This window comes from Microcaecilia unicolor, chromosome 2 (assembly GCF_901765095.1).
Source record: "Microcaecilia unicolor chromosome 2, aMicUni1.1, whole genome shotgun sequence".
NCBI classification, from domain to species: domain Eukaryota; kingdom Metazoa; phylum Chordata; class Amphibia; order Gymnophiona; family Siphonopidae; genus Microcaecilia; species Microcaecilia unicolor.
The window spans coordinates 333237464-333261914 of record NC_044032.1 but is presented as its reverse complement, the minus strand read 5'-3'; the positions used below and the strand labels follow the sequence as shown (position 1 = coordinate 333261914).

At 44.5% G+C, this 24451-nt stretch overlaps 1 protein-coding gene across 1 annotated transcript in view; it reads left to right on the top strand.

Moving 5' to 3' along the window:
* Window positions 1-24451, top strand: part of LOC115462048 (coiled-coil domain-containing protein 17-like) — a 290272-nt gene that overhangs the window by 161188 nt on the left and 104633 nt on the right. Inside the window, exons 6-7 of the mRNA XM_030192096.1 lie at window positions 2732-2865; window positions 14505-14645. Of these exons, the coding sequence (XP_030047956.1) occupies window positions 2732-2865; window positions 14505-14645 (275 nt within the window). The remainder of the gene's footprint in view (window positions 1-2731; window positions 2866-14504; window positions 14646-24451) is intronic.

Here is a 24451-nt window from a genome sequence, read left to right as displayed (position 1 = left end):
TATCCTCACCTCCCAACCACCAACCCTGCCTCCCAACCACCGGCTCTGGCACAGACCGTACAAGTCTGTCCAGCACTATCCCCGCCTCCCAACCACCAGCCCCGCCTCCCGATCTTGACTAAGCTCCTGAAGATCCATTCCTTCGGCACAGGATTCCTTTATGCTTATCCCACGCATGTTTGAATTCCGTTACCGTTTTCATTTCCACCACCTCCCGCAGGAGGGCATTCCAAGCATCCACTACTCTCTCCGTAAAAAATACTTCCTGACATTTTTCTTGAGTCTGCCCCCCTTCAATCTCATTTCATGTCCTCTCATTCTACCACCTTCCCATCTCCGGAAAAGGTTCGTTTGCGGATTAATACCTTTCAAATATTTGAACGTCTGTATCATATCACCCCTGTTTCTCCTTTCCTCCAGAGTATACATGTTTAGTTCAGCAAGTCTCTCCTCATACGCCTTGTAACGCAAATCCCATACCATTCTCATAGCTTTTCTTTGCACCGCTTCAATTCTTTTTACATCCTTAACAAGATACGGCCTCCAAAACTGAACACAATACTCCAGGTGGGGCCTCACCAACGACTTATACAGGGGCATCAACACCCCCTTTCTTCTGCTGATCACACCTCTCTCTATACAGCCTAACAACCTTCTAGCTACGGCCACCGCCTTGTCACACTGTTTCGTCGCCTTCAAATCCTCAGATACTATCACCCCAAGATCCCTCTCTCTGCCAGTACCTATCAGACTCTCCCCGCCTAACACATACGTCTCCCGTGGATTTCTATTCCCTAAGTGCATCACTTTGCATTTCTTCGCATTGAAGTTTAATTGCCAAACCTTAGACCATTCTTCTAGCTTCCTCAGATCCTTTTTCATGTTTTCCACTCCCTCCGGGGTGTCTACTCTGTTACAGATCTTAGTATCATCCGCAAATAGGCAAACTTTACCTTCTAACCCTTCGGCAATGTCACTCACAAATATATTGAACAGAATCGGCCCCAGCACCGATCCCTGAGGCACTCCACTACTCACCTTTCCTTCCTCCGAGCGAATGCCATTCACCACCACCCTCTGGCGTCTGTCCGTCAACCAGTTCCTAATCCAGTTCACCACTTCGGGTCCTATCTTCAGCCCCTCCAGTTTATTTAAGAGACTCCTGTGGGGAACCGTGTCAAAAGCTTTGCTGAAATCTAAGTAGATTACGTCCATAGCTCGTCCCTGATTCAATTCTCCTGTCACCCAATCAAAGAACTCAATGAGATTTGTTTGGCACGATTTCCCTCTGTGCCTAAATCTATGTGCCGCTATTTGTACCAAGTAAAACGTGGCCTAAATGGACATGACCAAATTTGGTCATGTGGAGAGGTGCTCGGCGTATTCTATATACCACATGGAAACTTAAGCCCATTCTATAAAATTTTGATGTACTTTAGAGAATATGCCTAGGCATATGTTTTCATTGTGTGGATTTTTCAGGTGCCATGTACAGAATCTAGCCCATAATGCTGAAATTCATGCTATCCTGTTAATATTTAGCTCCAGCTCCAGGAGATCTCCCCACTCTCTCTTTATCTGGATAATTTTTGGTTGGACCTTTGACATGTTTAGTCAAAGGTTATGCCGTCAGCAGCCCAGGATTTTAACGCCAATGATTTATACTGTTAATTTTCCAATTAACTTCATAAATAATTTTGAATACTGATAGAGGTTTCTCAATAATCAGAAGCTTCTCAAATTTGATAAGGAATTCTAACATAAAACAATTTCTAATTTTAATGCAGTTTTGCCTTAGGCTACTAAGATGGGCATTTTTAAAAGAAACGTCAGAATTTGGCCGTTTTACAAAGATATCCAAATTACGAACAGGAAAGAAGGTCATTTTTGAAAAAGATGAATGTCTATCTTTTGTGTTCAAAAATACTATGGATGGCCTGTGATTTGGATGTCCTTTTTTGGTCCATTTTCGAACAAGCTATGTCCAAAACACAGGAGTGGCTTAATGGTTGATACAGTGGGCTTTCATCCTGGCAACATGGGTTCAATTCCCACTGCTGCTCCTTGCAACTTTGGGCAAGTCAAATGCACAAGGGGCATTTTTGGATCTGAGCCTGAATTTGGTCATTTTTTGTAAAACGTCCAAAATCAGAACAGGAAAGGTCATTTCCTACAAAAAAAAAAAAGTCTATCTTTTCCTTTTGAAAGTGCTGTTTGGAAAAATGTTTTGGATTTGAGGGAGTAAGGGGAGGTGATCCCTGAGTCCCTTCAGTGGTCATCCGGTCATTTGGGGCACCTCTTCTGTGGAGTAGAGAAATAGCCTAGTGGTTAGTGCAGCAGACCTTGATCCTGGGGAAGTGGATTCAATTCCCACTACAGCTATTTGGTATAAAAACAGGTCTAGCTCCAAATGTCTAAGTTTTAGTCTTTGTTTTGTTCCATTATTGCTGAAAGACGTCCATATCTTAGGAATGCCCAAGTCCCACCTTGAACATGCCCCTGGCACGCCCCCTTGAGATTTGGACGTCCTTCTGATGGATTTCAGAGAAAGACGTCCAAAAAGAGGTTTTGATAATACTGATTTGGATGTTTCTGTGAGATAAACGTCCAAATGCTGACTTATGTCACTTTTTGGACATCTCTCTCTTTTGAGAATGAGCCTGTAAGTGATATCTAATAATATTTAATAAGCTGTCGGTTGTAAAGTATTTTACTTTTGTTTTCTTCACAGTGCTTTGCGTCTGACCTACCTCCAGAATGGAGGAAATGATTCAATGATCTTGCTACACCTACAGGATCTTCTCACAGAAGCTCAACACCTTGAACAACAAGGAAGAGGAACAAGACAACCACAGAAAAAGAAACGTATGGCTGAACAAAGACTTTGTGGAACTGGAAAAAATTCTACTTTAGAAATATGCTTATTAATGTAGTGTTTGTATTAGGCTAGGTAGAATTTTCCCAGTTCCACAACTTCATATCATCTACTTTCAATAGTCTTAGCAGCATCTTATCTGTACCTAGTAGTGCATGCTTAATGTCATGCTTTTCCGGTTTTGTGCTCCTTGTACCAGACTTCCCCACATTCTGTTTCCAGTCAGTTACTTCACTTGTAGGCACCAATTTTTCAAAATGATTGGGGATGCCAAACACAATACAAATTACCCCTCCCTGGACACAGTGGAGCAGCTTGCTCAATATTGGTTGTGCTTGGTACCCACTGGCACTTGCAGAGCTAGAGCCTATGTTTACAGTTGGCTTTAATTCCTATATCACCCATTATTAAATTGTCAGTGTAGTGTAGTTACCTCACAATTCATTCATCCATAGAAAGAAATCTGTTTTATGGTAGCATTGTACTCTTAAGATCTCAGTGGCTATTAGTCCCATTTTCCATAGGGCCTGTATGGAGAAAATGAGATGTCCTGATCAGGACATTCACAGTTCCCCAAGTATTTAACAAAATACTCTGCTAAACATGAAGGCTTTTGCAATATAAATATATATATGAAGGCTTTTGCAATATAAATAAATAAATATATATATACAGTGGGGGAAATAAGTATTTGATCCCTTGCTGATTTTGTAAGTTTGCCCACTGACAAAGACATGAGCAGCCCATAATTGAAGGGTAGGTTATTGGTAACAGTGAGAGATAGCACATCACAAATTAAATCCGGAAAATCACATTGTGGAAAGTATATGAATTTATTTGCATTCTGCAGAGGGAAATAAGTATTTAATCCCTCTGGCAAACAAGACCTAATACTTGGTGGCAAAACCCTTGTTGGCAAGCACAGCGGTCAGACGTCTTCTGTAGTTGATGATGAGGTTTGCACACATGTCAGGAGGAATTTTGGTCCACTCCTCTTTGCAGATCATCTCTAAATCATTAAGAGTTCTGGGCTGTCGCTTGGCAACTCGCAGCTTCAGCTCCCTCCATAAGTTTTCAATGGGATTAAGGTCTGGTGACTGGCTAGGCCACTCCATGACCCTAATGTGCTTCTTCCTGAGCCACTCCTTTGTTGCCTTGGCTGTATGTTTTGGGTCATTGTCGTGCTGGAAGACCCAGCCACGACCCATTTTTAAGGCCCTGGCGGAGGGAAGGAGGTTGTCACTCAGAATTGTACGGTACATGGCCCCATCCATTCTCCCATTGATGCGGTGAAGTAGTCCTGTGCCCTTAGCAGAGAAACACCCCCAAAACATAACATTTCCACCTCCATGCTTGACAGTGGGGACGGTGTTCTTTGGGTCATAGGCAGCATTTCTCTTCCTCCAAACACAGCGAGTTGAGTTCATGCCAAAGAGCTCAATTTTTGTCTCATCTGACCACAGCACCTTCTCCCAATCACTCTCGGCATCATCCAGGTGTTCACTGGCAAACTTCAGACGGGCCGTCACATGTGCCTTCCGGAGCAGGGGGACCTTGCGGGCACTGCAGGATTGCAATCCGTTATGTCGTAATGTGTTACCAATGGTTTTCGTGGTGACAGTGGTCCCAGCTGCCTTGAGATCATTGACAAGTTCCCCCCTTGTAGTTGTAGGCTGATTTCTAACCTTCCTCATGATCAAGGATACCCCACGAGGTGAGATTTTGCGTGGAGCCCCAGATCTTTGTCGATTGACAGTCATTTTGTACTTCTTCCATTTTCTTACTATGGCACCAACAGTTGTCTCCTTCTCGCCCAGCGTCTTACTGATGGTTTTGTAGCCCATTCCAGCCTTGTGCAGGTGTATGATCTTGTCCCTGACATCCTTAGACAGCTCCTTGCTCTTGGCCATTTTGTAGAGGTTAGAGTCTGACTGATTCACTGAGTCTGTGGACAGGTGTCTTTCATACAGGTGACCATTGCCGACAGCTGTCTGTCATGCAGGTAACGAGTTGATTTGGAGCATCTACCTGGTCTGTAGGGGCCAGATCTCTTACTGGTTGGTGGGGGATCAAATACTTATTTCCCTCTGCAGAATGCAAATAAATTCATATACTTTCCACAATGTGATTTTCCGGATTAAATTTGTGATGTGCTATCTCTCACTGTTACCAATAACCTACCCTTCAATTATGGGCTGCTCATGTCTTTGTCAGTGGGCAAACTTACAAAATCAGCAAGGGATCAAATACTTATTTCCCCCACTGTATATACACACACACACTGGTAAAAAAGGCCCGTTTCTGACAGAAATGAAACAGGCGCTAGCAAGGTTTTCCTCGGAGTGTGTATGTTTGAGAGAGAGTGTGTGTGAGAGATGGAGTGTGTGTGTCAGAGAGAGAATGAGAGAGAGACAGAGTGTGTGTGTGTTTGTGTGAGAGAGAGAGTGTGTCAGAGAGAATGTATGTGAGAGACAGTGAGTGTGTGCCCCCCCTCTCGCAGGGCGCCCCTCCCCACCCCCACCTCTCTGGTCTCAGGACCCCCTCCCCACCTCCCTCTCCCCTACCCCCCCTCCAGCTATCGATGTCCAGCGACCCTCCTCTCTCCCTGCCCCCCCTGCAGCCACCCATGTCCAGCGACCCTCCCCCCGCCCCCCCATGTCCAGCCACCCTCCCCTCCCCCCCTCCCCTGTGCATCAAACCCCCTCGCCACCCGCAGCTGCCACTGGTAACGCTGTCCAGCCGCTGCTGCTTCTCCTGTTGAGCAGCAGCGGCCGCTACAAAAAGAAAAAAACAATAAACGTTTTTAAACATGCGCGGCACCGCAGACAGCCATGAGGCATTGGCTGTCGGCTCTGCAGCCGCTCCTCCTCTCACCTCTCACGTCGCTGCGCTCCTCCGGGGTCTTACTCCAGGGGCAGTGACGTGGAGATGAGAGGAGGAGCTGCCACTTTTCCCAGTGTGGCATTACTTATGTACTTATCAGCACTACATATCACTGAAATCCAGACATGGATTTACTATGAACTCTTTCCTTAATCTATTCCTAAACAAGGTGCTGATCTGACCTCACCTGAGATGCCTCCTTCAGTTGTTATCGCTGTTCCATATCAGTGAAACTTTCATTCCACCACTTTTCTTTCTTTTCCACACATTATTATATATGAACTCTGACTCATTACTTGGTCTATAACCAAGGCTTTTTTTGAGGGTGTACTTGGGGGTACTGAGTACCGGCACCTTTTCCATTGTCTGTTAAAATTGACCCATGGACCCTAAGTTTTAATGAAAGAGCTCAGGCTCTACACACCGCCTTGTCATAGATTTTGTGACTGGTTGCAGGGGACCTGGCTATTGTGGTGTGGGTCCTTCAGTGATCACCCCACTCCTGAAGAGTGGCCTAGCATTTGAGTACCGGCACCTTTTTTGATAGAATAAATGCACTGTCTATAACTATACACTATGGATTTGCTTTGCCAGTACACGATATTACTCCAGACCATCTCATATATATGTCTTTGTGTATGCACAATCATCTCAACTTCTTTCTAAGATCCTTACTTTATAGAAACAGCTGCAGTATTCATTATAGTTATCAGCAAACAATTCAATAACATTCTACACATTCTTCAAGTTTTTCCATATTGTTTTCGAACTTGAGTTACTATCCAGCTTATAATCGAAAGACAAAAACGCCTATATTGCGACCTAAATCGGGAGATAGGCGTTTATCTCCCAAAACGAATAACGCGGTATAATCGAAAGCCGAACTTGGACGGTTTCAACTGCACTCCATCGCGGAAGCGTACAAAGTTGACGGGGGCGTGTCGGAGGCGTGGTGAAGGCGGGACTGGGGCGTGGTTATCACCCGAACAGAGATGGGCGCCTTTCCCCGATAATGGAAAAAAAGTATGTGTTTGTAGCTAGAATTTAGGGCACTTTTCCTGGACCCTGTTTTTTCACGAATAAGGCCCCAAAAAGTGCCCTAAATGACCAGATTACCACCAGAGGGAATCGGGGATGACCTCCCCTGACTCCCCCAGTGGTCACTAACCCCCTCCCACCACAAAAAATGATGTTTCACAACTTTTTATTTTCACCCTCAAATGTCATACCCACCTCCCTGGCAGCAGTATGCAGGTCCCTGGAGTAGTTGTTAGGGGGTGCAGTGGACTTCAGGCAGGTGGACCCAGGCACATCCCCCCCTACCTGTTACAATTGTGCTGCTTAATGCTTAGTCGTCCAACCCCCCCAAACCCACTGTACCCACATGTAGGTGCCCCCCTTCACCCCTTTGGGCTATAGTAATGGTGTAGACTTGTGGGCAGTGGGTTTTGAGGGGGATTTGGGGGGCTCAACACACAAGGGAAGGGTGCTATGCACCTGGGAGCTCTTTTACCTTTTTTTTTTGTTTTTGTAAAAGTGCCCCCTAGGGTGCCCGGTTGGTGTCCTGGCATGTGAGGGGGACCAGTGCACTACGACTCCTGGCCCCTCCCACGAACAAATGCCTTGGATTTATTCGTTTTTGAGCTGGGTGCTTTCATTTTCCATTATCACTGAAAAACAAAAACGCCCAGCTCACAAATTGTCGAATAAAACATGGACGTCTATTTTTTTCGAAAATACGGTTCGGTCCGCCCCTTCACGGACCCGTTCTCGGAGATAAACGCCCATGGAGATAGACGTTTTCGTTCAATTATGCCCCTCCACAACAGCTCATCTTTACAGAGCTTTTTCAGTATGTATTTCCAAATCAATATAGATCACACCTTTCTACATTTTTATGAAACTTTTACATGGATACTGCTTTCTCAGCAGATTCTATTTTTTGGACAGGCTTTTTATGGTCTTTCCTATGAGGCATCAATTCTCCTCCTTCTCCACTTCCAGGTAACAGTACTGTTATCATTACATCTCCATATGTTTGGTATTTTTGTACGGACTGTTCCCTTTTATAGCTTGGAAGTCTTCAACTGTAAATAGTTACTTACCTGTAATGGTGGTTCTCCGTAGACAGTAGATCTTCTAGCCACACAGTCCCACCTTCCCATCCAGAGTTTCCGCCAGCTTTTTGATTAACTGAGATGGGAGGGCTGAGTGTGCAATATATATAGTGCCTATCAATGGCGAGAAAGCAAGGACATGCACAGAGAGCTTTATTTAAGTTTTCTGTGCTATAGAAAGGCTGGGTCGGTGACATCACCAGGGCGTCACTTCAACTGTGTGGCTAGATGATCTACTATCCATGGAGAACCACCGTTACAGGCAAATAACTATTCTTTACTTCCTGGAAACCCAGCACTTTCTTTGTAGTTTTGCAAGAAGGTGCTGGCTGATGTCATCACTTCCTGTTTGGTATTATTTAAGGAAGTTCCTGTCTCCTAGCCAGTGCTTTTGCAACAGTGTGTGTTGCAGCCTTGTTTCAGTTCGTCTTCTGTTCCTGCCTGTGTCGTGTTCTAGCTCTGCTCCTTCTTTGTGTTCCAGCTTTGTTCCTGCTCTGCTTCAGCCCTGACTCTATGCTCCAGTCCTGTCTTCAAGCTCCAGCCTTTCCCAGGTGTCTTGCCTGCCGCCAGTCGGGGTCTAGCCAGTCCTCGGAGTCGCTATGTAGCGTCAACTCGGCTGCAGCCCAAGGGCTCACCCCAAGTCATGACAAAATATGGCCTGTTTGGTCAGGATGAGGAAACAGACTGCATAATTCTAATAGAGATTAGGAAGGTTAATGAAATTGGAAATACAATAATAGTGAGAGATTTCACGTCACATCAGGAGATGCTAAGGAGGTAAAAATCCTAGATGCTATAAATTTCTGCTTTATGCAGCTAGTCAAGTAACTACTTTGGATCAAGTTGTTAATAAAATGCAAGACCTGATATGAGAATCCACTTGGCAAAAATTATCATAATATAATTAAATGGCAAAGTCAGATCAGGATCAAGGCTGGAGTGTGCTTCAACTGCAGCTCCAGTAGTAGGGAAGTAGAACTGGTGCCAGGCAGACTTCTACTGTCTGTGCCCCAAAATTGCCAGGGAGAGGATATGCACATACTTAATCTCTTTCAAAGCATATTCTGTGACTGCAGGTGCTATGTATCCCTATGGGGGGAGGGGTAGAATCTTAAAGTTGATAATGGTGAATAAATGATGCTAGTCAATGGTAGGGGAGGAGAGGACAATTTTAGGGTTGAAAACAACAGTATGTTCCAAGATTGCATCATGTAACTGCCCATCTAAGGTTGGCAAGGCAAGTTACTTACCGCCCTATTTATGATGCCAATGTTTAATCTTGAAGAAATAGAGCCTGCGCAGAGTGTCAGATACAACTTGCTAGGCAGACTGGATGAATCACACAATTCTTTATCTGCCAATATTTACTATGGTACTATGATTCCCACTGTGGCTTCTTGTAACCATGGGCAAGTATTGTAACCCTCCATTGCTCCAAGTACAAAAAATAAAATTCCTTAGACTGTGAGCCCACTAGGAACAGACAGAGTACGGGAAAGCCTTTTTGGGCAGGGGCGTAGCCACGGGTGGGCCTTGGTGGGCCCAGGCCCACCCACTTAAGCCCAAGGCCCACCCAGGAATAGCGCAGCCCGACCACCCATGATCCCTTCCCTCCACTCCCACAGATCTGGCACTTCTCTTTTTTCCTCCCTGTTTCTGCCGCGGTGCTTCCAACTTACAGGATTGGCGCTACCCAGCTGCAATTCAAACTCACAGCACAGGCCGGCTCCGGCGTTCGCTCTGACGCGTCATGCCCTCATTGACATGTCACGCAGCATGCCCTCAATGACGCAACTTCCTATTAGGACGGGACGTGGTGGGAACTCCGGAGCTACTGCGAGGTGCGACTCGTGCGAGCCTGTGTGTGTGAATCGCTGCCGGGTAGTTCCAATGCTGTAAGTTGCAGACACTGCATTAGAAGCAGGGAGGAAAAAAAGTACAGAGGTGCCAGACCAGACACTGGAGGCGGGGAAGGGAGAAAAGTGCTGGACCGGTTGGAGGAGGGGAAGTGGAGAAAAGTGCTGGACCGGGGGGGGGGGGGGGCACTGGAAGTGAAGAAGGGAGAGATGATGCATGGGGGGGGGGGGGTGGAAGAGAGAAATGTTGGACCTGGGGCACAAAGGAGGTGGAGAGAGAGAAATGGTGGACAGTGAGATCGAGGCAAAAATATTGAACATGGCGGAGGAAGGGCATGAATGCTGCATGGGTGGGTTGGTGGGAGGGGGAAGAGAGAGGTTGGCTCTGGGGTACAAGGGAGGGGGATAGGGAGATGTAGGACATGGGATTGGATGAGAGGCAGGAAGAGATGCTCAGGTGGAGAGGGGGAGAGAAGAAGATGGATCCAGGAGCAGATGAAAATGATGGAGAGATGCCAGACAATGGGATTGAGGAAAGAGAGAAGGAGATATGCTGGACCATGGGGAACAGGACAGGAGGGAAGAGAGGACAGGATATATCAGGCTACAAAGGTGGGGATGGAAGAAAGAGAGAGCAGATGCTGGGCTTGAAAGGTGGAGGGAGGAAGGCGCTGGGAATGGTGGAACCATGTGGGAGAGGCCAGGAAGGGGAGGATAAGGGTGGCAAGAAAATGGATGAGATGATAGTGATTACAGAGGGTAGAAATATGGTAATGGAGAATAGATAAAGATGGAAGGGAATGGAAGCCTGGGGAAGGAGTGAGATGGGGAATGAGAGAGCTAGTGGGCGAAAGAAGAAGATAGAAAACTGATAGGTAGCTGAAAAGTAAAAAGGAGGAGAAGGATGAGAAAGAGGGTGAAATTTGAGTTGACAGAGGCGGAAAAGAAAAAAATGAGGACAGAACTAAAAAGGAATGATCATTATATCAGAGGTAGGTGTAGTGAGGGAATAGACAGCAGAGAGAAGACAAATGTACAGCAGCCGCTTGAAGGAGAATTAGTAGATGACAGACAGGAAATTGGAACCAACATAATGGAAAAATAAAACATCCAGACAACAAAGGTAGAAAAAATCATTTTATTTTGAATGTTTTAAATGGAATATATTAGCTTTCAGAAATGTGCATAGCAATTGTCTTTGCATTGTGTTCAATAGAAAGGAAATGCATTTCTGTTGTTATTTCTCCAGTGTTGTAGTACAGTGGGGGAAATAAGTATTTGATCCCTTGCTGATTTTGTAAGTTTGCCCACTGACAAAGACATGAGCAGCCCATAATTGAAGGGTAGGTTATTGGTAACAGTGAGAGATAGCACATCACAAATTAAATCCGGAAAATCACATTGTGGAAAGTATATGAATTTATTTGCATTCTGCAGAGGGAAATAAGTATTTAATCCCTCTGGCAAACAAGACCTAATACTTGGTGGCAAAACCCTTGTTGGCAAGCACAGCGGTCAGACGTCTTCTGTAGTTGATGATGAGGTTTGCACACATGTCAGGAGGAATTTTGGTCCACTCCTCTTTGCAGATCATCTCTAAATCATTAAGAGTTCTGGGCTGTCGCTTGGCAACTCGCAGCTTCAGCTCCCTCCATAAGTTTTCAATGGGATTAAGGTCTGGTGACTGGCTAGGCCACTCCATGACCCTAATGTGCTTCTTCCTGAGCCACTCCTTTGTTGCCTTGGCTGTATGTTTTGGGTCATTGTCGTGCTGGAAGACCCAGCCACGACCCATTTTTAAGGCCCTGGCGGAGGGAAGGAGGTTGTCACTCAGAATTGTACGGTACATGGCCCCATCCATTCTCCCATTGATGCGGTGAAGTAGTCCTGTGCCCTTAGCAGAGAAACACCCCCAAAACATAACATTTCCACCTCCATGCTTGACAGTGGGGACGGTGTTCTTTGGGTCATAGGCAGCATTTCTCTTCCTCCAAACACGGCGAGTTGAGTTCATGCCAAAGAGCTCAATTTTTGTCTCATCTGACCACAGCACCTTCTCCCAATCACTCTCGGCATCATCCAGGTGTTCACTGGCAAACTTCAGACGGGCCGTCACATGTGCCTTCCGGAGCAGGGGGACCTTGCGGGCACTGCAGGATTGCAATCCGTTATGTCGTAATGTGTTACCAATGGTTTTCGTGGTGACAGTGGTCCCAGCTGCCTTGAGATCATTGACAAGTTCCCCCCTTGTAGTTGTAGGCTGATTTCTAACCTTCCTCATGATCAAGGATACCCCACAAGGTGAGATTTTGCGTGGAGCCCCAGATCTTTGTCGATTGACAGTCATTTTGTACTTCTTCCATTTTCTTACTATGGCACCAACAGTTGTCTCCTTCTCGCCCAGCGTCTTACTGATGGTTTTGTAGCCCATTCCAGCCTTGTGCAGGTGTATGATCTTGTCCCTGACATCCTTAGACAGCTCCTTGCTCTTGGCCATTTTGTAGAGGTTAGAGTCTGACTGATTCACTGAGTCTGTGGACAGGTGTCTTTCATACAGGTGACCATTGCCGACAGCTGTCTGTCATGCAGGTAACGAGTTGATTTGGAGCATCTACCTGGTCTGTAGGGGCCAGATCTCTTACTGGTTGGTGGGGGATCAAATACTTATTTCCCTCTGCAGAATGCAAATAAATTCATATACTTTCCACAATGTGATTTTCCGGATTTAATTTGTGATGTGCTATCTCTCACTGTTACCAATAACCTACCCTTCAATTATGGGCTGCTCATGTCTTTGTCAGTGGGCAAACTTACAAAATCAGCAAGGGATCAAATACTTATTTCCCCCACTGTATATGTTAAGTTTAACTTCTTGGGATTCTCAATTCAATTTTTGTGTAAATATTTTAACTTCTAATTTGTGATCCCTTGGTCTGTATTTGGTGAAGGTCTGTCAGTGTGATTAGTATTGGCAGGTGGGGAAATTGGAGGGGAGGCAGGGAGGAGAGGGGATCAGAGAAAGTGCCCTTTATTTTCTGACCTGGGCCATAGCATGTCTAATAACTGGTGGGGAACCCCAAGCATCCCCAGCTGAGAACCTCCTCCAAAGGCAGCCAGAATTCCCTTCTACCAAACTCTCCAGTCAGTGACAGCATCCTTGAGCCACCGACTACTAAGCACGCATATGGTGCTGGCATTAGTGGCTTAGGGACAGTGCTGCTGCCTGCCAAGCTTGGTAAAAGGGAGTTCTGGCTGCCTTCAGAGAAAGTCTTCAGCTAACAAGAGCTTGAGGATCCTCATTAGCTAAAGTATTTATATTTTGAGGTGGAGGAATGGCGGGACAGAGATAATTTTGTGCCCACCCACTTTAGGCTCAGGCCCACCCAAAATTGGCTGTCTGGCTACACCACTGCTTTGGGGCTTCCCTCTCCCCCATTTTGGGCTCAGGCTCCCTCCAAACCTGCAGCACCTATTAAATGGCTGACAGGTATGCTGAAGCCTCACTGTCGCTGGCCAAAGATATTCATTGCCCAAGCCACTCCCCTCCTTCTTGTGCTGCTGCAGTAAAGAAAATGTTGGCAGCATGCCTCCAGATGCCGGACACTGGGACTTCTCATGCATGTTCAATTTGTGCAAAAAACTTTTGATCTTATAGAACAAACATCAAACTATATGTATAAACTCCTATCCCATTTCCTACCACCAACCACCTTAGTAGCTTTAGTTTGAGGCCTCTTACTTAGGCTATAATTTTTACACTAATCCCTACCTCCCCTGTCCCCAAATAACTGGGTTCTGTTTCCCCATTCCTCAATCCATCCTATAGGGCCAGCACTATCCTCTATCCCTCTATTTTCTCTCTACGTAAACCTTTGAAGGCTGCAGAAAGGCATTCATAAAAGGCCAATCTTATCCTCAGTATGCCCCTTTGGTGGTATGGCTGCAGCAGCATGCCTGAGACAGTGCACTACAAAAGCGGTGATATTTAAAATACAGGCAGCAGTTAATGATGACATCAGTTATGAATATGGATTTCTTTATCTCCAACTCTATGAGAGCTTGTAAACCACCAGCATCTTTAGTTCTTTTAAATGGCATCAGAGAGTTGCAAGTGGTCTTATGGTTTCAAACCCTGGTTTCACTCTTCCACTCATTCCATCTAAGTACACTCCACAAAAAGTCCTTTGGTTAGGAAAAAAGGACTCTTCTTTGTTCTCTGGATCCATACACCATATATTAGCAAGTATGCAGAAAAAATGTACTATATCGTTAATTAAGTATAATTTTAATATATGCGCTTACATTTTTTACTGCATACAGTATTTTTCTTTTTGCATGAGTTTCAGTGCATAGCCCTTGTGGCTAAATGTATTTGAGGCCATATCTACTATTTATTGTTGAACTATCTGCGTCTTGCCTTGTTTGCTATACGTTACTATTCCTAAGTAGCTGTAAATAGGCAAATTGATACAATGGTGACGTATAATCTGTCATCTTTTCTTGGTCTCTTCGTTGTTTCTCTTTCTCCGAGTTATGGGAGGAGAAGGCACTATGGCAATACTAAGTAGAAGGAGAAGCAGTGCTGGTGCTGTGACGGTGCTTTGAGAAAATGTCAAGGCTCTGCATAGAAGACATAAGAGGAGTACTTGAGATAGGAAGTAGAAAGAGATGGCAGAAGGAAGGGAAGAGAGAGTCGTAAGAGTCTGAATATGTATCTTAAACTTTTTATGCTTGTATCTGTCAATTTTGTTTTAAATAAAATATGATTTTTAGGAAGGAATGGAACAGTAAAACATGATGTAAACATGGAGCTCATCACACTAGAAATAGAAAATCAGTGCTTAGAAGATGAGATCCTGAAACTGCAGCTGAAAAGACAAAGGAGTGCTCAATTGTTTAAAACATCATCAAGAAGTAAGTCAATATTCACTGTTTTCTGTTACTTCTATCATCTTACAATGTAACATATACAAAGTCTTTTAATGTGGTATTTTGTAGAGGGGCCCTGACAATTGGTTTAATGGCTCAATTGATCGAAACAAAAGAGGAGACAGGATACTGATGGAAAAATCAGAGTAATTTTGTAAGAAAAAAACTACAGCTACAGCAAGATACAGAAATAAAAAAATTAGCACACAAACTGTATGAAGAAGTTAATTTTATAAACTTATATATATGAGTGAAGAAAGTTAATATGAGAAAATTAAAAAGCACGAAAGTTTGTCAATGTTGTTCTAAAAGCACAGATTGTGGGCAATGCCATGTAGAAATTCCAGAATATTGTAGGAGGCTCGCTGTGCAAAAAGGGACAAACTACGATCTTCAAGGTGTAATCCGGGTCCACTCCCAGCGTGCTGGGGTTCTGACTAGCTCTTGGGGTCAGGCACCCCTGACCCGGGTCACAAAACAAATCCACACAGCTTGATCTTTCTCACTTGAACTTGGGTGCAGGCTGGGGCCGGACTTACTCCGGTAGGCTGTAGGGTATTAAGCCAGGCATTACAGTGTCTTTCATCAGTCCAGGAGCCACACTTACTCTCACTTTGAAGATCACTCTTCACTCCAAAGATGATATTTTATGCCAAACAACTTTACTGAACTCTGCAATGCTTGTAATTAATATGCATACGCCTTGCACTTAAAGCTGAAACATCCTCTGTCATCAACACGTGATACTTTGAGCAATGTTTTAAACCTTTATCATACTGAAGCAACTGAAGAATGCCAAGATTTTCACTGAGACCCACAAGATTTACTGAAACACCCAAGATTTTACTGTTCTGCCCATTCAATACCTGGCATGAATGGCATGCAGCTAAACCAGAATGTAGAACATCACTACGAGAAGATTTTGAACTCTTGAACCAAAATCTTCTTTAATTTAGTAGTCAAACAAGAAAAATATGACTTAGAGTTCAGATGCGCTGAACAAGTTTTTGCCCTGCAAACTGGAAGACTGTTCTCCATGCAAAAGAGAAGCTGGGAGCAATTCAGCAAAATGCTGAGAGAGATGCTATATATACTTTATACTAGTAAAATCTTGATAGCATTACAGGGTTTAAAAGGGGGTCATAAGGCAAAGTACAGCATAGGCAGATACAGTTCACAGAGGAGATAATGCAGCAGACCAACTCTTACAGTCTTGATGGAGAGGAGGGGGTAGGGCAACCAGCCCAGCATGCACAGAGAACCAGTCAAGCCAATAGAAGCCACAGGGATCTGAGACATGTGCTCAGACAGGATTACAGGGATTTGTAGCCTTATCCATTTTAAAGATACAGGCACTGTAATCAGTTACAGACAATGCTTAACATATTCACATAAACAACAAACAGCCTGCCTCCGTGCACATGGAGACAGAAGAGAACAGACTAAAATTATTGGGGTAACAATAGACAATCATCTTACCTTTTCGGAACATATTTCAGGAGATCCCTTTTTACATTGTAACAAATCTTTTCATCAACACATTCATTCTCAAGTCATCTTATGCATTGATTATAGTAGTTCACTCCTTCCTGATGTACCAAAATATCAACTCAGCAAACTTCAAGACATTCAAAATGCTGCAGTTAAGCTAATTATGGGCCAAAAATTATGACAGCACATCTCCACTTGTAGTTGTGGAATACTGGCTCCCTATTTACTATAGGATTGCCTTCAAGATCCTAACTATAATCCATCAGATCTTACATATAGAACAACTTGTATTTCTCTATAGGTCCCTTACTACATATGCTCCAATGTGTATTCTTCCCTCTTCTGACCAGCACATTACTGGTTGTTCCCACATATCTTCAAATCCACTCACAATGGGCCAGAATATCATGCTTTTCTATTGTGGCTTCAACTTTATGGAACTTAATTCTGAACTTTCATTCAAGAAGAGTAGTGTATCTCACAGGCTTTTGTCAAACTAATTGATTTTGACAGGTGACACGCCCACTTTTGGGTTCTCAGCCAATCAGAAGCGAGAACATGCTCAAGCCACACCCACCCTGCCCAAGCCCCACTAGGCAAGTAGGGCTGGTTTTAGACAGGCTGGGGCCCAGGGCAGAAATTAAGGAGGGGGCCCCCTCCCCCAATCTCCCCACCCACCATTGATGCCATACATAAAACAACAACTTCAAATGACTTATTCACACACAAAACACAGACAGGCCTTCACCAAATACAGAACAAGGGATCAGAAATTAGAAAAAGAAATATGAACACCAAAGTTGAAACATGGCAAGTACTGCAACACTGAAGAAATAAAAACAGAAGTGCACTTCCTTTTTGTATTGAACACAATTGGTAGTATTACCACGGGGGGCCTGGGTCCCCCCATTTTGGGCTTAGACCCGCCCCCCCCCAAAAAAAAAAAATTACCATCACCCTTGCTGTGGCTGACAGGGATCCCCAAGCTGTGCCAGGTGAAGACCACCTCCTCTGGTCCAGCAACCAGAGCTCTCCATGCTCTGCAGCTGGTGGCTGTGTTCTCAAGCTGCTGCTGCCTCCATTGCAGCCCCCCCCCCCCCCCCCCAATGCATGCTCAGTTTTCATGTATGCAGAAAAGCCAAGCATTCACAAGGGTGGATCAGCAGTGATGGCAGCAGCTTGGGGAGACTGCCACTGGCTGCAGAGCTTACCAGAGCTCTGGCTGTCGGAACAGCAAAGGAAGAGGAAGTCTTCATCTGGAGGGGCCTGGCGATCCCTGCCAGCTCAGGTATTTATATTTTGCATTCAGGTGGGGGGAGCGGCAGGAGGCAGGTGGCAGGGAGACAATTTGGTGCCTACTTAAGTTCAGCCCTGTCCCCTCCCCCCCCCCCCCCCCCCCCCTATCAATGAACTATGTGGTTATGCTACTGAACACAATAATGGAATTCAAACATGCGTGGGATAAACACAAAGGAATCCGGTTAAAAGGAATGGTTCCATGGAATCTTAGCGGAGATTGGGTGGTGACGCTGGTAATTGGGGAAACGTCACATCTGCCCGCAACCTCGGAGTCATCTTTGATTCCTCCCTCTCCTTCTCTGTGCATATCCAACAGACTGCCAAGACCTGTCGCTTCTTCCTCTTCAACATCAGCAAAATTCACCCTTTCCTATCTGAGCACACCACACGAACTCTCGTCCACGCTCTCATTACCTCTCACCTTGACTACTGCATCTTACTCCTCACCGGCCTCCCACTTAGCCATCTATCCCCCCTTCAATCCGTTCAGAACGCTGCCGCACGTCTTATATTCCACCAGAACCGATATACTCACATCACCCCTCTCCTCAAGTCACCTCACTGACTTCCGATCAGATACCGCATACAATTCAAGATTCTCCTCCTTACCTACAAATGCACCCGGTCTGCGGCTCCTCTCTACCCTCATCTCCCCCTATGTTCCCGCCCGTAACCTCCGCTCACAGGACAAATCCCTCCTTTCAGTTCCCTTCTCCACCACCACTGCCAACTCCAGGCTCCGCTCATTCTGCCTTGCCTCACCCTACGCTTGGAACAATCTTCCTCAACCCCTACGCCAAGCCCCCTCCCTACCCATCTTCAAATCTCTGCTTAAAACTCACCTCTTCAATGCTGCTTTCGGCACCTAACCTTTCGTGAAATATAGTGTGCCCTATCAGATGGACTCTACACTTGTCTTTAGATTGTTTAGATTGTCTTTAGATTGTATACCTGTCTTTTAGATTGTAAGCTCCTTGAGCAGGGACTGTCCTTCCATGTTAAATTGTACAGCACTGCGTAACCCTAGTAGCGCTTTAGAAATGTTAAGTAGTAGTAGAGCTGGGCAGACTTCTACGGTCTACGCCCTGATCGTGACTGAATAGATAGGGATGGGCTGGAGTGTAAATTTTAAGGGGCTTCGACTTTAGCTTCAGAACTTAGTACAAGAACAGTACTGGGCAGACTTCTATGGTCTGTGCCCTGAGAAAGGCAAGGACAAATCAAACTCGGGTATACATATAAAGTAACACATACCATGCAAAATGGACAGACTGTAAATTGGACAGACTGGATGGACTGTACAGGTCTTTATCTGCCGTCATTTACTATGTTACTATGTTACAAAGTCATCTGTGGTAAACAAATCCCAAAGCTAACAAATTCCAGTTAATAAATTGAAAATAAAACACTTTTTTCTACCTTTGTTGTCTGGACATTTTATTTTCTGTTATGTTGGTCCCAGTTTCTCCGTCTGTCTTCTGCTAATTCTCTTTCCAACGACTTTTGTCCAGTTGTCGTCTCTCTCCTGTCTTGTTCTATTCCTTCACTACACCTGTCCCTGACATATTGATCCTTCCCTTATCTGTCTTATCTCCCTTTTTTCTTTTCAGCCTCTCTCTCCACTCAAATTTAATCTTCTTTCTCACCCTTCTCCTTTTTTTAAACTTTTCAGCTACCTATTAACTTTGTATATTCTTCTCTCATTCCTTAGCTGTCCCATTTCCCTTCACTCCTTCCCCAGTCTTCCATTCCCTTCCATCTGTCATCTACCATCCATTACTATATTTCTACCTCTATATTCACTGTCTTCCTCTCACTCATTATCTTGCCGCCCCTTCTTGGCTTGTCCCACATGTTTCCGCTATTTCCATTATTTCCTCTCTCTCCACTGTTGTAGCCCAATATTTCCCACCCCTGTCCCCTCCCACCACAGCCATGGCCTAACATCTCCTTGTCCATTTTTCTCCACACCCCTATCATCTTCCTGTCCCATCTCTCTACCCTCCTGCCCCCACCCCATGGTCAATCATCTCTGTTCCACCCTCCATGGTTCAACATTGCTCCCTCTCTCTTTCCTGCTGTTATTTCATTCCCCACCATTTCCCACATGAGGCAGCATCTCTCCCTACCTCCTCCCCTCCCATTGTTCAACACCTGCCTCTCCCTTCCTTCCTTCCCTGGGTCCAACATATTTCTCTTTCTTTCCAACTGCTCTCCCATCTAGCTTCTCTCCCTCCCTCCCCACCACTTCCAAGTCCAACATCTTTCCCTCCTATCTTCCTTCCCTCCACCCCATTACCATCTCTATTTCCTCCTCCCCCTGTTCCCAGGCTCATCATTTCTTCCACCACTATCTCCTCCACCCCAGTCTATTTTAAAATAGCTCCAGGGGGCCCCCATGGTCTGCCACCCCTTCCTGCTTCCTGCCTTCCCAATCTGAGGTCTCCCTCCCTTCTCTGTCTACCTTACGTTATGTTCTTGTTGACAGGGGATCGTCAACGCTTCAGCGAATCTGATACTCTGCCTGTGACTGGTCCTGGCACTTTTCCTATGCCCCATTCCAAAAAAGAAGTTATGTCAGAAGGAGATGGAACCAGTAGCGTACCGAGGGCAGGGCAGTGGGTGCGGTCTATCCTGGGTGCACACGGCAGGAGGGGTGCAGGGAGCAGCCGCGTGGCTGTCTGCTCCGCTGGTTCCCTGCTCCCTCTTCTGTTACTTCCTGTTCCGGGGCAGAGGGAGCAGGGAACCAGTGGAGCCAACAGCCACGCGACTGCTCCCAGCAGTTAGGAAGAATGACCGAGGGGGGGGCTTGGATGTGATGCGCTGGGGAGGATGGTGCACCGGGGGGGGGGGGGTGTCATGCTGCACCTGTGGGGGGGGGGGGGGGTTGCGCAGCGGTGAACCGCCCCAGGCGGCAGCCAACCAAGGAATGCCACTGGCTGGAACACAGCAAAGGAACAGTGCTGGGGCAGTCACAGGCAGCATATCAGAATCGCTGCCAGGCGGACAATTCCCTGTCAGCAAAAACACGATGTAAGTTAGACAGTGAAGGGAGGGAGACCTTGGATCAGGATGGCAAGAAGGAGGAAAAGATGGTGAACCATGGGGACCTTCTGGAGCTGTAGGACCCAGGGCAACTACCCTGTTTGCTCCCCCCCCCCCCCCCCCCCCCAACACCGGCCCTGTAGGCAAAATGATGTGAATGTATAGTTCAGGTATAACTGGACAAGTCTGCAGGCAGACCGTAAGGAGTCTAAAAAAGAACTACATGTGACCAAGAAATATAAAAAAAAGCGTTACCACCATTTTAAATACACCACCCCAGTTATTATCCATCTAGGGGGATCAGAAAGATGCAACAGCTTAACATGGAGTCCTACAAAACCCCTATTATACAGAGAGCCAGAAGGGGTAAACAGCCCTTTTTGTTAAAGAGAGGGCGGCGGCTCATCTTAAAGATCTCAATGCTGAGGCCGAGGGCTACCCACCGGTAATCGACCTGACAGAATCACAAAACATTGTTAGTGACCAGAACATGCAATGTATGACTGAAATGGAACAGGATGACTCATTGCTGGGCCAGGAAATCACATAGTCCTTGCTGGATGATCTACCTTGTGGGCAAAAGCTGTTTGACTCTCAAGAAGACATCTCAGTTAGATCGTGAACAGAACATAACCATGACTGAAAATGCCACAGATATGACAGACAACATATTCAGAGATGTCATTGATGACACAGAAATGTGTCAAGTGGCTGAGGATACTGAATTCATGTATCTTCTAAACCAGATGAAGGAGTTGTCACCCCCTCTTTCACAGGTATGCATGTAGTTTATTTTTCTTCTGACAAAATATGTTCTGGGGTATACCTTGTAGTTGTTTTTTCTTGAACTGCCTTTTACAGATTCCATATTCTGTTGTAGGTGAACAATGAAAGGTATAGGGACGCTGAGGAGCCACAACCAGTCAATGTCACATGTGTGTGCTGCTTGTGCTGTTGTCAAGACATGCCTGAGAATGTCCAAGGTATACAGAGACTTTGCAAATGGGCCTCTAGACCTGAGGATGTCTGAGACATGCGTGGTGCTCGGTCTTGCTAAATAACTAAGAATGTACGCTCTTTACCGGAAAAGCGTTGAATAACGGTTTACTGAATTATACACCACTGCTGGTCTGAGGCTGTGGCTAAAGACTGTCATGGTTGTGCATTGGATAGGTGGGGGCTAAGCCAACACATGTGCCTGAGATGGCACCCTGATATGAAAGCGCAAAAACTATGAGTGCTTTGTGAGAGACTTGTCTTGGAGCATATTCTAAGCATCATTCTGATAGCTGAGTACAAAATAGAAAATCCTGATGGTTTTTAATGAAACTATTAACACCATCATGGACCTCATCGAAATTGTAAAATCAGCTCTTAATCCTTTTGAAAAGCTAGATACTTTGGCAAACAGATTGAAGGATAGGGATTATATAAATTATATCCACTGTATTATACTTGAAAGAAAACTTGATTCTGTTTACAAAAATGTGTAGTTCTCAATATGTTTGTGTCTGTTTCAGACTATGGAGCATGTTTAAATCTATTGTATTATACTCGAAAGAAAACATGATTCCTTTTACAAAAGTATGTAGTTCTCAATATGCTTGTTCTGTTTCAGACTTGGGACATGTTGAACAGAGACAGCGCGTACATGTGTAGATCATGGCCTGTGCAGGCTACGGTCGTTGAATAAAAATATATGAAAAAAAGCAGTAGTAACTCGATGTACTATATATCATAATAATAATAGCAATAAAAGTCATAAAACTAAAGAAGCATCATGTGTGTTCTTATGAAACTGTGTAAAAGGTTTAGGGACTTTTGTTTTTCCCCAGTGTCAGCAGCACCTCTGGTCATAAATATGTGGGATGGGTGTCACAGTAGAGGGAGGCCGCTTGCCAATTATATTCCTAATAGGCATGTTTATCCTGAAACACCCCCCAACTGGGTAGGCTACTATAGCACCAGGCTTGTGCCAAAGGGAATGGTATGGCTGGAGAGTATAAGAACTACATGATCTTTTTTTAGTTTTTAAACTAAAAAATCCCATCACAACACGGAAATAGAATCTACATAGAGCTGTGGCAGTGATACAGTAAGAATTTTAAAACGTTACACCGTCTCTTCGCAAAACTAACATGATCCTTAACTGACTAAAGACATATATGTTCTTCGCAGGAAGAACACAATCACACAGTGTATCAGGGGTCTGGGGATAAGAATGCAAAAACCCACCATAAAGCACCACTGCACATACTATTAGAACATGCTTACAGCAGAAGAAGAAAAGATTCAGTCGTCACAAAGTAACCATGTAAGTGTTTGCAGGTCCTCAAGCCGTTATATTAAAACAATCAAAATACATAGTTAGGTACATGTGATGAATGTGATTGTCTACCATGTATTACTAACAGCGCTGTAACCCCAAATCACTCCTACTGCTCAAAGAAACATCTCACACAGCTAGGAGGTTTACCACGGCAAGAAAGTAAACATTTATGTTTTGAAAAGAACAATTTTTTGATTTGAACAACTTTTTGCATTATGCTTGATTCTAATTTGAAGTTACATGCCTATAGCTGCAGAGTCTCACAAAAAGGCACTTGTAATTGCTGCCATGTCGCATCCCTTCTGATCCTCTGTATTTTAGGGGTTTTGTAGGACTCCATGATTAGCTATAGCATCTTTCTGATTCTACGATAGTTGAAAAGTAACTGGATGGTATATTTGGAATGGAGGTAACGTTTTTTTATATCTCTTGGTCACATGTTCTTTTTTAGGCTCCTTACGGTCTGCCTGCAGACTTGTCCAGACATGCCTGGACTATATAATTCATTCACGTGACCTTTCCTAGCTTTGTCATGTGTTATGTTTTCATTCATGTGACCTTGCAATACTGCTAAAGCAAAATAAAGCATTGTTCTGCCACTATTTTCATTTTTAAAGAAGTTTGCTTATCTGTAACTTTTCCCAGTTATGTTGTTACGTTTTCATTCATGTATGGCTCTGGGGTTTTCTAATTCACTGTCTTAAAAATCAAACAACTCTTCAAGCTGTCTGCAGAAAAGGGAGAGGGATTGGGAGCAGATGCAGGCTGATTGATCTTACACAGATGTCTTGAAAACAGGAGGGCTGTGAGAGGAGGGGGTTGTAGGGGGATATGAGAGGGAATGTGGATTCTCACAAAGAAAGCAGCACATCGCTCTGTCTCTTTTTTAAAATTCAGTACTAACCATTCACATTAGTTCTTTGCCTGTGTGCCTTTAAAGCCTAAACGGTTTTCTTATAAATTCCTCTTTTCATTCCTGAAAGAAAAAACATCTATCTGACTCTGGGGCTTGGAAGGAGGAGGGGGGAACTGGGATTAAGCCTTTTTTTTTTTTTTGCAGTTTACAAGTCAGTATATATTGAAAGCCTGACGAGCCAGCCCTGTGATTTCTTGTGGGACTGGATGTGATGGGGAGGCAAGTGTCAAGAGGCTGATGACTGTTATCTTGTTCTTACTGAAACGGGCTTGGTTGCAACTAAGTGTATATTGAACTTGTCAGCTGCCTATTTTGTCTTCTTTTAAATCCATCCAAGACTGTAGCTATAGTTTTTGATAAACAGCCCCATGGGAATTTTAATCAGAATTTTTATGTACAAATAATTAATTTTAAGTAAGCTTGGCTCATTCTTAAGGTTTAATTATAGTCCTCTGAAAATTTTTCAATTAGAAAAGGTTTGAAAACCCTCCTTTAAAAAAAAAAACAAAGCTTTTTCCCAGAAAAGTCATTTAAACCTGCTGCGGTTAAGTTTGTTTCAGTGGAGAAACTCTGGAGGAGGTGCTTCAAACCAGTAAGTAAATTTAGTACTTTTGTTGTATTTTTAAACTGCATATTTTAACTTATTTTTGCATCTGTTGCTATCCTTATGATTGTTTGTGGTATATATTTTCAGATTTCACCTTGACTGTT